Genomic DNA, 14,641 nt, shown 5'->3' on the forward strand with positions numbered 1-14,641 from the left:
GTTAATTAATAGTGTTTTTAGTGATGACGAAGAAAACATTGTTTAATTTATATTAATATGTATCACTTAAAAATTTTAATGAAGATATTTATCTTAATTATGAAAATATACTAGCATGTTTTTTAATTTTTGGAACCTAACCCTCCTTTTCGTATTAGTTCTTTGTTTCGTATAACACGGATTCGCATAACACGGCAATTTTTTGGAACGTAACTACCGTGTTATACGGGGGTTACCTGTACTCATCAGCAATTCAACTGACTTCACAATTTTGTTAAAAAACTCATCCATCTTGGTTTGTTTCAATGCTGCTTTTCTGCTTATTGAATATAACAGCTGCCTGATATTACCAATGTCATGTACAGCCTGTTCATTTATGCTGAAACACATCACAAAGTTGAAAGGACTCAATGGCCTCACTAAATTTTGGCACTACACTTGGACCATGATCAAGACTGGGCTCTTCCCTCCTCAATTGTATCAGCCCACTGACTCTCTTCATATAATTCTTCAATTGTACAGTACAAATCCCATATGTAACAATTGCATCATTGAGCTCTACAAATTCTCAGAAACACTAAATATTAACTAAATATTGAAAAAAAAACAAAAAACAAAATGCAAAGTTTACAATAGATGGGGCTAGAAAAGAAAATCTGTTATTCCAAGTTACAGATCTGCTGAAAGGAAGTAAATTACATTGAATTGGCAGAATCTGGGAAAAAATCAATTATTTTGAGAAATCTATTGTTCCAGGATCCATTAAAACAAGGTTCTACTGTATTATTGCTAATTTGAATTCAATCTGTCTGCTCAATATACTGAATATATGTTTATCTATATAGAGAAGTATTGCTGTATTCTTCTGATAAAGTACAGTCTATTGGTCATTTTCAACATTTTTAAGAAATATTACCACAAGTCTAAAAAGAGTGAAACCAATAAATGTTTTTGTCTCAAAAATCAAATATTATGGTACTCTAAGCATCAAATAAGTAGTTTAAACTGCAAAATTAAATAATTAACAATATGTGACAATTTTATATTTCATTTTAATATTTGTTAATAAATAATGTTAATGTTTCACCAAATGGCTTGGCAAGAATATTGCCATCTATAAAAAGATTAGATCATTTGATGAATAGGGTCATTCAAATATGACATATACACTAGGGAGGAAAATGTGTAATATATTTATTATAATTTTATAAGAATATATAATTTTGTGACAAGGAGTGGGATATTAGTAGAATGATGATGTCCTAAAAAAGCTCAAAAATTTTCCTATTTAAAATAATTTTTTACCAAAATCATTATGCAAAAATATTGTGATCAATGATCACACAATTTAATTAAATAGTTGAACTTTAGTAGAAGAGCTCTATTAAATATGCTTTGTTGGAAGCACTCTTTTAGAACTTTTAAAATATGAAAGGACAATCAAAATAATTTAATCTTTACAATTACAGATAAGTTTAGGCTTATCTGTAATTGTACAGATACCACTGAAAGGTATACAGATATATAACAAATTAATTTTAATCTACAATTACTCAGTACAATGTCATCAGACTCTTCTTCTGTGGTAAATCAGTGAATTTCATTTTTTTCTTCTATTGACCTATTTTTAAAATAAGCTTCATTTTTATAGGAAATATGAATAAATTAATATACTATAGACCTGTTTTACAGAAATACTTATTTTAATATCAGGAGAGTTGCAGATAATATGTGATATCAGTATGGGGGTGTCTAAAGTTTGGTAATAAAATGTGAGGGAGAGAGGTTAAGTCATCAAAAAGGTCTTAAAATTAATGACATCATATTTGACTGACTCCAATTCACTTTTTTATGCTGTCTAACAATAACAGTCTGTATATAAACAGCATGCTTGCCTTATATAAAAAAGCATATCTTTTTTAATAAATAGCCTGTAACATATACAAAGAAAACAAAAGTTGTTTTAAAAAAAACTGCTTTAAACTTGAAACTGAAGTTCTGAGATAAAAGTTTTGAGACTTGGTTTGGGGGATAAACAATCATAATAATTCAATAGTGCTTAATTAAATTTTTGATTGTTTATTTTCTTTTAATTTTAATCTCATTCTTTTAAAATATATTTGAATTGGAAGTATTTTATTAGAAATATTTAAATTATAAATACAGATATACCATTGATTTTTCTGGCAATTGAGAATATGTGACACTTCCTGTAATCTGAACAAAATTATAAGAGATTGCACTTGAATTTCCTGCAATTGTCTGAGTCAATTATTAGATGATCATATATGGCATTGCACATGATGAATGTTTTTTAGGACAGTTTATTAATGCTTTAAGTAGTCACTTTTGAGAAAATTTTCTTATAAATAATAAACTAGTAAATTAAATTGCTTGCTAAAAATATTTGGATTAATAAGATAAGAATTAAACTAAATATTTACATTTTTTCAATTGTTTTTACAAAACTGAGTATTTCTAACAGTCTATGATGCTTTAGAGACATGAGATGCACATAATTAATGGTCAAAGATGTATTACTGAATCATTATTATGTTATCTGCTCATCCAACAAAGCACACTCTAAAACTGAGGATAAAAGAAAAGTCAATGGTGTATCTATATTAGGATTTCTGTTTATTTTATAAAGCTAATTTATCTTGCATCCTATTTCTTAAAATTTTTATACATTTAATTTTTTTTTAAATTGAATATATTAATTAGTATAATTACTGAAAAAACTATTATTATATAAATCACCAAACGATCCCCTAAATATCGGGCTATAATAAGGCTAATTAAATGATTGGTATAAAGTAATTTGACACTAGAGGTGGACGTTAGGCGCCATCTCTTAAGTAAATTAATAATTATAATTAAATAAATAAATTATTAAATAAATTTAGAACCTTCTGGAAAAAAGAACTGGCCCAGGACAGGGAGAGGGAAGATCAATTAAAGAGTTATTAATAAGACATAAGATAGGGTATCACTTACAAAAAACCATAAACTATCTCTTGTAAAGGTCCCTCCCTTAATTTACAAATTTTAGCCACAGCTACTAAAGCCATTAACAAGCTTGAACCCACAACCTCTGCTTGCTGTGCGGTGAACTTGCCAGTTACTCCACCCGAACCCTGAGCGAGTCTTCGCTTCCAGAAGTATATTACATTAGATATAACCTTACTTGGTTAAATACGGCACTGACGGGACGACTCCATCGCCCACGGCCTAAGACCATCTCCACAATGGCACTCAGCCAGCTATCGCATTACCCGGCGAGATATATATATATATAAATGATAACATCTCAAAACCTGAGTAGTAACAATAAATCACCAAACGATCACCTAAATATCAGGCTATAACTGGCAAGCATAACTAGCAAGCGCACCACATGGCAAGCGGAGATTGCGGGTTCAAGCCCCGTCCCGGGCCAGTTCTTTTTTCCAGAAGGTTCTAAATTTATTTAATTATAATTATTAATTTACTTAAGAGATGGCAACTAACATCTACCTCTAGTGTCAAATTACTTTATACCAATCATTTACTTAGCCTTATTATAGCCCGACATTTATTTATTGTTACTACTCGGGCTTTGAGATGTTATCATTTATATTATTATATATACACTGACTTCCACACCAAAAAATTCTCCAAAATGATAATGGTATTATGCATAAAATACCAGTAAAAATAAGTACTTAAACATATATTTTTAAGAATATCAACATTAAAGTTTATATAATGATACAGAAAAAAAAATAAATTATCAAATATAAAAATAATTCTTATTAAAACTGACATTAATGACACTAAAATATTTCAAGCATGCTCACTGGGAGGGAAGTTAATAAAATAAGATCATATTAAAGTATTTTTAGCTGGGCTTCAATTCAAAAGTAATTACAAATTTTGTCTAGTAAAATTTACTGTGAAAAACAAATATATTCAGATAAATATACTATCATCCTTAAACTGTATGTTTTAATTAATAGGTTAAAGTCTAGATCAAGAATTTATCAAAAACATTGTTTCTTCAATAAATTTATTGCATAACAAAGTGTGTGCATTTTCAAAATGTATACAATTAATGACATTTAATTTAAATACTATTCAACTAATTTAGAAGATAGACATTATTCTGTTAAGATGAAAATATTGGAATATATATTGGAAGAAATTCTAAATTTTCATTTGATCTTTGGATTTTGCATTGTAACATTATTGTAACTTTTGATATGCTCACTGTTAAGAAATCTTTTAGACAAAATTTGAGTATTCACTGTATTTATCTGATCTGATTTCTAAAACAAACAATGTCACAAAGAGCATGCATATTTCAAGATAGCTATATAGTTATTTAAAGAAATGCATAACTAAAACAAAATATTGCCAAAAATATTACTTGAATGATATTTATGGAAGTATTTCTCTAATATTCTCCAGAGAAGCTTACTCCTAGAAACATTTTAAATGACATCTAAACTTATTAGTAAAATGTCATAATTTTATTGTTTATGAATGCAAATTATGTAAAATAAGCATCAAATGACATGCTTCTTTTTTTGGACTGATGGATTGACAGAACAGACATCAGAGATTTCCTACTATAAAAACTATATTGGCAAATATTGCTGTATATTATAAAAGATACATAAAGTGCTTATACTGAAAGATTAAAATACAATTAATTTTCAGTTAATTATTGCTTTTCAAACAGCTTATTCAGTGATACCAATTATTTCTTGTGGTTATAAATAAGGTTGCTCTTCATTATATCTTATATTTTTTGTTAAAATCACTCAAAAACTTTTGTTTGTGGAAAAGTTTAAATGAAGTCATCTGATTATTCTAGCTTGAGTTTGAACATCTTCAGATTCTTCAAACTTTACATTTTAGTTCATTTATTAGATAATATCCTGATCAATAAATTTCAGTGTAAGTTCTAGATTCAAACTGATTGCAAATCATATATAAAATAACCACATTCTGAAATCAGTCTTTTATATATACATATAAAACAGATTTTATATCCAAAATTATTCCACATTATTTTGTCACTGATAATGAAGATCAGCTGCAATAAAATCTTTTTGTTTTCAATATTTGGATATTTCTTCAGAATCAACTTTAATTTTTAATTTATGGAAAACAATGTAACAATTAATTTCCTGAACTTTTCTGTACAAATTATATTATCTCACAAATATTTTATAGCATCTTTCAAATAATTTTCTTGTTGCTGATTGATATTAATGATAGAAACCATGTTTACTAAGTCAGTGTTGCTCAAAACATTTCTAAAATTTTTCTTAATAAACTTTAGAATGATATAAAAATGTATGGACTTTCACAACAGTTTTCAGTTTTAGAAAATTATGTAAGGCTAGACCAGGTAAATATGGTGCATAATCAAATTATCTAAAAAGTTCTCTAACAGCAAGATTCAAAAACTACAATACTAATACAATGAAAGACCCAAAGAGTACATTAAAAATTTAGGATTTTATCTAATATATATTCCAATAATTCCAAATAATAATATTATTTGCTTCTTTATTTTGTTCAATGAACTTAAAGATAAATGTCTTAGTATTATGGCTCTTGTACCAAAAAATATCAACCAAACCAACCTAGTGTTAATTAATACAATTTACAGTTTATATATATATATCTTTGATTCTTAATCAGTGCACCTCAACAGAAAGTAAAATATAACAACATAATACAAAAATAGATTATGTACAAAATGCAACAAAACAAAAAAATATCCCACCCAGGGGAAAAGAGTTATTCATGTAAAGCTATAATAATAAAGAATGATCAGAAATTAATAATTCTCTTAATAAAAATATAAGTAATTTTAAGTTCTATTCAAAATTTTTAAAATATGTATGTGTTCACTGTGCTTCTAATTGATTAGGCAACTTTCTGCAATTGTAACAGACATGTTATTAATGTCTGTTAATATTGAAGAACTTCATTTGCATATTTTTATTTGTACTGTTTCAATAATCTATCAATCAGTTTTTGTATGAAAAAACTACCGTATTTTCTGGCATATAAGACGACTTTTTAACCCAGGAAAATATTCTCAAAAGTCAGGTCTCGTCTTACAGGACAGGTGCTGCAGTCGGCTGGGACGTCTGAAGTATGGATAGAGATAGAGCGGTGCCATGCCCAGAAAAACATGCATCTTTCACCCATCTGGCCTGCCCTTATATGTATCCTATTACCATACCTCTTTCTCTGCCTCTCAGATCTCGCTCTTGAGGACTGCTGTGAAGCAGCGCAGGCATGCATGTGCAAGATCTGAGAGGCAGAGAAGGAGATACAGTAATAGGATACAAGGGCGGACCATTATAAAAATGTCCTCATCATGGCTCCACCAGCAAGAAGAAAGAAATATGAAGCCAGTTTCAAACTTAAAGTTGGAAACTTTGCCATGGAACATAATAACTGCACTGCTGCAAGACAATATGGAGTAACACAAAAGATGGTTTGGGACTGGAAAGCAAATGAAAAAGCATTGAAGAGTATGCCAAGGGGTAAGTTTGCATTAAGAAGAGGCACTCCACATTGGCCAGAATTAGAAAAACATGTAGCAGACATGGTGAATGAGCATCACTAAAATGGTTATGTAGTGACATGAAATAAAATACGTTCGTTTGCACTTCAGTGGGCCAAATCTAACTCAGATCAAAGCAACAGATTTAAGGCCACTGTATCTTGGTGTACTAGATTCATGGCAAGGCATAATATGATACTGAGGCAAAAGACGAAAATTGCCCAAAAATTACCTGCAGATCTTGATAGCAAAGTAATTAGTTGACCATTGATACATAATACAACAGCGCACTAAACTATGCATTAAGTAGTATTAGAAATATGGATAAAACTCCAATGAATTTTGATATGGTTGGAAATAAAATTGTCCATCAAAAAGGTGAAAAAACAAATTTAAATGAAAACAACAGGACATCAGAAGTCCAGTTTTACAGTGGTACTAGGATGCACAGCTGATGGCACCAAACTGAGACCAATGATTATCTTTAAACGAAAAACAATGCCGAAACTCAAGTTCCTTGTTGGTTGTTTTATAAATGTGAATGAAAAAGGATGGCTGAATGAAGAAGGGGTAAAGATATGGCTTGATAATGTATGTAGCAGGCAACCAAGTGGACTTATTCAAAAACGAAGTCGACTGGTGTGGGATATGTTCAGGGCTCATTTCACTCCCAGCACCAAGCAAAGGTTTACAAGACTAAACACAGATGCGGTAGTTATTCCTGCAGAATTGACATAGTTGGTACAGCCACTGAATGTGTGCCTAAACAAGCCATTTAAAGATCGCATTCGAGAACAATGGAATGAATGGCTGGTTAGCGGCAAAAAGTCATTCACAAAAGGAGGAAACGTGTGCTCCACAGTTGGATGTTTTGTGCCAGTTTGTCATAAAAGCCTGGAATGATATTGATGCAGAAACAGTAATCAAGTCTTTCAAAAAGTGTGGCATATCAAATTCATTAGATGGTATGGAGTATGACTACTTGTGGCAAGATGAAGAAGAAGCCGAATCTGAGACCACACCATCTGATACAGAATTCTATCTATATGATGACTGCCTTACAAATGTATCACAAGATGTCATTGATGTACTTATGATATCAAATGACGAAAAGAAGAATTTTGAAGGTTTTTAAAGGGAAACTGTTATGCCAGCAAAACCTGTAAAAATACCGTAGCTTGCAGTTATGATGGGCATTGCTAACTTGCCAGGAACTTTCAAGGCACTTGCTCTCTCTCTATTGTTCGTTATCTTCCTCCTATCATCATCAGTTCCAGTTTGGTTGACAGCTTAGAAAACAAACAGCACGGAAGCTCCCATGGGTTTATTGTCTTATCCTTCCTTTCAGCTTTAGAGTGAATTTGGAAATGTTTAATCCACTTGCACTGTTTTATGTTTACATGTTTGATGACAAACAGCCTTATGTTTATAAGTGACAGTTTACTTGCTAAGTACCTGAATGTTATAAGCATTTGAATTAAAATTACCATATTGAAATCAAATCTGATTTTTTTTTTATTTTTATTTGGTGAAAGAAGGGTAGGTCTTATACGGCAAGTATATCCCAAACTCTATATTTTAACTGTAAAAGTTGGGGGTCATCTTATACACCCAGTCATCTTATATGCCAGAAAGTATGGTACATGCTTATTCAAACTCCATCAATGCATTATTGTTATTATCTTACTGTCTGGTTTACCTCACAAATTTAAAAGATGTAAACTCAGACATTACTCACTGTTGTTTCTTTATAACTTGATGGGATATTTTTGAGGACATTCCAAAAAATTCATAAAAATTAGAAGAAATGCTATACAAAGTGATCATAAAGTAACTTGACCAACTAACAGCAATCATGGGTGTGCAGAAAGCAAAGAAGCCATTGAAACTCTTGCAGGATAAGTAGGGTGATATGCATTCATGATTCAAAATATGGACAGAACACGTCATGATTACAGTTAATACAATTGTACCTCAAAAGTTTCCAATATAAATTCTGGGAATTCATGATATCATGAGATTCTGCATAAGGCATTGGAACTGTATGTAAAACAAAAAACAACAGATATATTGGTGTTTGAACAATGGGAAGCAGGCAAGCCAATACCTGCAACAGAATACCTGTATGTGTTCACAGATGAGGGAGAAAATGGAAGAATGCAAGCTTTGTTGAATTCCACTTGACAGATGCTTTTATACCCTGCAGGTGACATCACAGTAAGCTTCAGAATTCATTGGCTTGCATGTTTGTTCAAACACCAATACCTCGATTTTCGTTTTACACACACCATACCAATGTCTTATGCTGTTTCTGTCACACAGAATCACATGACATCATAAATTTCTAGTGTTTGTATTAGAAATTTGTGAGTATGGTTATGTTAACTGTAAATACAACATGTGTTCTACCCCTATATTTGTGTATCGTGAGTGCATATCTCCCTATACTTATCTTGCAAAAGTTTCAATGGATTATTTGCTTTCTACACTTCCAAGATCACTGTTAGTTGGTTAAGCTTTTTATGTAAATTAAAAGCATCTTCACACATACACACACATACTTATATATATATATTTTTAAATGACACAGCACAATTCCTTCATTACCTTGTTTGTCAACTAACATTCGAATAGTTCCTAGTAATTTAAATACAACTGGAAATGTTTCTACATCAACCATTGGAAGAATTTTTTCCACTACACCAAGTTCTGTCAAAAGTGGTTTGTTTTGTACTGTAAAATTACAAAATATCTGATTTAAAATTATAAATTATATTTAATAATAATAATATTAAAAACAGTAATAAGCAAGAAAATGTTTTATCAAATTTTAAAAAATCAATAAAAAATTCAATCACATGTAAACTTCAAAAATTGTATAATTGCAATTTACTTAATTTGACTTAATGTTATACACAATCATTTCTTTCCATCTTTGCACAGCACAAAACACTGAAAACTTTATGTTAAAACAGAAATAAAATGACTGATATTTATAATGTTTTATTTAAAGATATTCATCAGAATAAATTTTATCTCAAAAAATTACAGGATTTTTTAAAATAATGTTCATTTATTATATAATATTTTAATTACTTTTATTTCATATTTTGTAATAGGCCTACTAACTAAAACCAAAAATGAACATCTATATTTATATTAAGGAATAAGCATCAAAAGATATCAAACATAGCTGATCAGAATCAAAGTTTCATATGTGGCACATGATCTATATTTTGCCAATCATGCAAGTCCAAAATAGCACTCATCACAAATGACTGACTTTCTAAGATTCTTAATCAAGAATCATTTTTGGATACTTTTTAGGTTTTAACTAAAAGAGAAGTAAATTTTCAGAACTGTTTCAAAATTTCAGTTATGTTCAATTAAATTTTTTAAATTAATCACTTCATGTATGTTAAAAAAAATCATTGATATAATTATTCTCCTTTAACATTAATGACCATGTTCATAAAGTTTTCATTAGCTACATGATCACATGAAATGGTATCATTTTATCATATATATCATCATAGGTAAATCTGGTTTGAATCCTATATAGATCCTATCACTTAGCACAGTGGTTTTCAATTGGGATGCACACTAGAGTACTGCAACAATACTTCAAGGGTGCCACAAGAAAAAATTACCAGATTGAATGTCATTGTTAGAAAAAGGTTGAAAAACACTGACTTAGGAGTTGTCCTTAAATTATGTAATGCAGATATGAGTGGATAGGTATGCAGATAATTATGATATATTGCAAGAGATAGGGTGTTTACATAAATGTTAAATAATGCTAGATCTCAATACTTGGGTACAAAACAATTCATTTTTATTTCTGAACTGTTGCATAGTAAACTATACCATTTATGTCATTGCTTTGTATGTTATATATTTAATTAATAAAATATTGTATGAAAAATGCTGTATATTAATCCTTAATACAATAAGGAGATTGACTGAGGATTTGCATTGGTTATATTCTGATATTTTAATATGATTAAATATGTTTTTTCATGTTGAAGAAACTGTTTGAAAATGAGCTGACAAGAAAAGATTATCACAAAAAAATATCACAAAAAAATTACACAAAAATTAAAAATCTTCCTTGTCAGGTCCTTTTTCAAATAATTTGCTGAAAAGAGAATATCATACTCTAATAATCATTATATTTATTTTTAATGAGTGAGTTAATAGATGGAAAAAGAAAGTGAGGCACATTTTCATCATCCAATTAGCTATCAGTATATTCCATTCCCATTGAAGTATATTATAGTTACACCTTTGACAGCTAGAATGCAATTGGTAGGTCTATGCATTAGTTGAAAAAATAATAATCTGAAAAATTTGACCATGATGTTCATTGTCACCTTAATTTTTTCATCTGAAGACATTCTTCTTAATATCTCTTTGATATATCTGATAAAACCTCAAGCACAATGGATATCATACTTGAATCTAAATTTAAATTCCCAACTGGCATTTTATAATATTATCTGTGAATTATGCAGATAACTTTTCAAAAGCCTATCTATATTAATTAAAAAAATAGAAAACCAGCAAACACAAATGGACTTATTTTACTTTAATTTTCAAAAAAATAGTAAAAACCTTACATGGAATTGATAAATTTCTAAGTGCAGATAGTATGGCATGCTGAAGTCTAATATCGCCATCCTTTCCGGAATGATTTTGTAAAAGTAATAATAAATGCTTTGGAACACCATCTTTTACCATTTGAATACAATGTTCATCTAAAATGATAGTAATATAATTTAATTAAAAATAATAAACAATTTTTGTATTATACAAATATAATACACAATTTTAATAACTAAAAGAGTTAAATTACAACTCTTAGATAACTAGATACTAAAATATTTAGCATATTTTCATTGGTAGACACATGAAAAATGATTATTATTCATATATAATAATTTGACTTTAATAAATATATATGCATTTTGAAAGAAGTTTCAATTATTATTTAATATTAATACAACTATACCTGATTTAAAAAAAAAAAAGTGTTTATTGAAAGGAATTACTGTATACTGTAATATAAGTACAATTATTTAAAAAATAAAAGCATTATCTAACCTTTTCTAGCAAAATTACCAGCAGCCAAAGAGCCTGCTATTTGTAAATTGTCATCAGTAGACATTAACCACATTAAACTTTCTTTATAAATGCTGCCTTGGCCTTTATTATATAGATAATCCATGCTAGCATCTAAAATTTAGAATTATTATTATTTTTTTTATAAATAAACATAACTTTTAAATTTGTAATTTAATTATATTAACTAAATATAGTGTAAATAACAAAAGACATAACCTTTTCCTGACAAAGTGTTATTGTTCCAATTTTGTTTTACATTTTATTATGTAAATATAATGTAGATAATCAGAATATAAGTAATCATAATGTAAAAACTTGGAATTTATGAAATGAAAATATCAAAAACATTTTAAGTTTATTAACATAATGCTAATGAAAGAATTCTGTAAAGAAAATACATTATTAATATATGTATATATGTATAGTACAATACATACATACACAGCTGAATTCTATTTATGTATTTCTCACTTGTGTATTTTTTGCAATTATACATTAGATATTTTCTGCATGGTACTTTCTCCCTTTCTCAATTACAAAACACTTTAGCTTTGCACTTATGTTATATCTTTTGGTTCCCCAAAGCACCTTTATCTCACTATGCACTTTGAAATGGAAGCATTTAAATCAATTATTTATTCACTTATAGTAGTGTTTTCCAATGGTGTTGGTATCAACCTCCTAGGTGTCAAAGTTCAAAACAGGGTTGATAAGCAAATTACATACATTTTGTATATGCATATATAGTATAATGTTTTAACATTGTTTAATTATTTAGTAAATATAATAATTTAAAAATCCTTGAAAATATTTTTACTATCATATTCAAAACTTTCCAAGTATAAAACTGTTTTAATCATTCTTTTTTCAGTCAGCTTTTTTACATTTATTCTAATTAAAACATATTTGTTTAATTTATTTAAATATTGCTATTCAAAGTCTAAAACTTTGGAAACATAGAATAAACATCTTTAAAGCTAAGTATGCTTACTATATGGCATGTGGGCTCAAATTTTGCCACCCCTGGCCTATTGATGATATCAAATTATTATATCAAAATCCTTCAGTTTTACAATCCAATCTTAACATATTATCATCAGTATTTTCCAAAGTTAATTTAAATATTAACATTCAAAAAACAATAGTATTGTGCTAGTCACTTAAACATAATCCTTATCTTTCCCCATTTAATATAAAAACAGATACATTAAGATATGTTGATACATATGGCAATCTGGGAATACATATTTTTACTGGGAATACTAGGAAGACAAATTTTCAGTCTAGTATAGACTATTGCCTTCCAATATGATCAATGGCTGCTCCCTAACTCCTTGTCAAGGAAATTCATAAAGTATATTTACTGTTAAATAAATTCAGTAACTTGCCATACACTTCTAATCCAGATATAGCTCATGTTAGACTCTGATTATCTGAATTAATGGAAAGAATAAAATATTTTGACCGTATATTATGTTTTAAATATTTTAATGAAATAATAAACAATAAATGGTTCAATCTGTGAATACCCGATAGGAGAATGCATAATACAACATGCTTACACTCCTTTTTACTGATTTCCATATCCCACAGATCATATTTATATCATAATGCATTTAATTTTAGTTCAGTGAACCATATCTTAAATTATATTTTTTCACAATACAAAAGAATTTGTAAATGTACTTTATATAATTCAGTAATATAGTATGCTTTTTAATTTTTTTATTTTTTAAATTTATGAATTTTTTTACATATTATATTTTACTTTTACATTATTTTTATTATATTTTCATATAAATACAATAAACTTTTATATTATTGATTTTACAATTTTATATTTATATTGTTGCTATTTATTTGTCCTTCTTTTATGTAATGTAATTTTGTACAAAATGTGAATTATAAAATGTAGTTGTCTTTGACGAGATTATCTCATTTATAAAATCACAGTGCTGTAATGGCTGGACATCTTAGAGATATGAAGAAGTTTATATGTCAGGAATTGCAATTTGGCACAGAGTACTTGATGCCCAAATCACACGCATCAAACAAAAAAAAAAAAATCAGACTTGTAGGTACTCAGGAGACTGAGAACTGAGTGAAAATAAAATACAAAATGGCAACACTCTTTCTACAAGCAGGTGCTAGTGCAAGATTAGCACATGGGTAGCTTGCTAAGAAGTTGGAAATGTGAACATTGAGAAATCAAATTTTGACAAATGAATCTTTGAAAAAACCCATTTACCTGTCCTGTGTTATTTCTGACATACCTCTGGTCGCGATGTGCTGACCAGAGGTATATTGGACCAGAGCTAGTTGTTATAATTTTACATTAAAACTCATTTCTGAAATATAATTCTTCTTGTTTTTACATTTATTAATATATTTATTTTGTTTGTGCAAAATAAAAAAATAATCTGCTATAAGTAATAGATATGTATATATCCATGGTGCGGTTTTCTTTATATTCCTTTTAAAAAATCAATTTTTCAAAAATATTTCCTCAAAATTGATGAAACTTCATGGGTTAATTGTACAGAAATAACCACCGTTTTTTTGCCTGGACCGCATTTAATCAGAGACAAAATCTTTTATTCGTATTCTTTATTTATTTATTTACTATACATTTCGGGTGCAATATTTTCGTGTAATTTGCACCCCTCTTCAGGTGTTTTTACATTTCTATAATTTGGTAAATTCAATTATTACAACGGTAAATTACTACAATAGTTATTTGGATATATTTATTCAATAGTTAACTAACCTGTTTTTAGTTTTAGATCGACATCTGCCCAGTGTTGATGTTATGTCCCCTAAGTCATTTTTAGACCGTTTCCCCCTCTTTTTATTTTCTTTCCCATTAGCTCCTCTCATTCCCCCCCCACACGTTGTTAACCTCCATTCCATCATTTAGGTTTATGGTTTTGCTTTTATTAATGATTT

General features: G+C 28.7%; 1 protein-coding gene across 4 annotated transcripts in view; it reads right to left on the reverse strand.

The window, feature by feature from the left end:
• The window catches only part of LOC111613090 (rap1 GTPase-GDP dissociation stimulator 1-like), a 73,549-nt gene that overhangs the window by 6,928 nt on the left and 51,980 nt on the right, over positions 1-14,641 (reverse strand). For all 4 annotated transcript variants that reach the window (XM_023354397.1, XM_023354398.1, XM_023354400.1 and 1 more), the window contains 3 exons: positions 11,675-11,806; positions 11,191-11,328; positions 9,179-9,304 (listed from right to left, as the gene is read on the reverse strand). In XM_023354397.1, coding sequence (XP_023210165.1) covers positions 9,179-9,304; positions 11,191-11,328; positions 11,675-11,806 — 396 coding nt within the window. The remainder of the gene's footprint in view (positions 1-9,178; positions 9,305-11,190; positions 11,329-11,674; positions 11,807-14,641) is intronic.

The sequence above is a fragment of the Centruroides sculpturatus genome, unplaced genomic scaffold (genome assembly GCF_000671375.1).
Source record: "Centruroides sculpturatus isolate CEXI.00-Female unplaced genomic scaffold, Cexi_2.0 scaffold1070, whole genome shotgun sequence".
Taxonomy (NCBI): Eukaryota; Metazoa; Arthropoda; class Arachnida; order Scorpiones; family Buthidae; genus Centruroides; species Centruroides sculpturatus.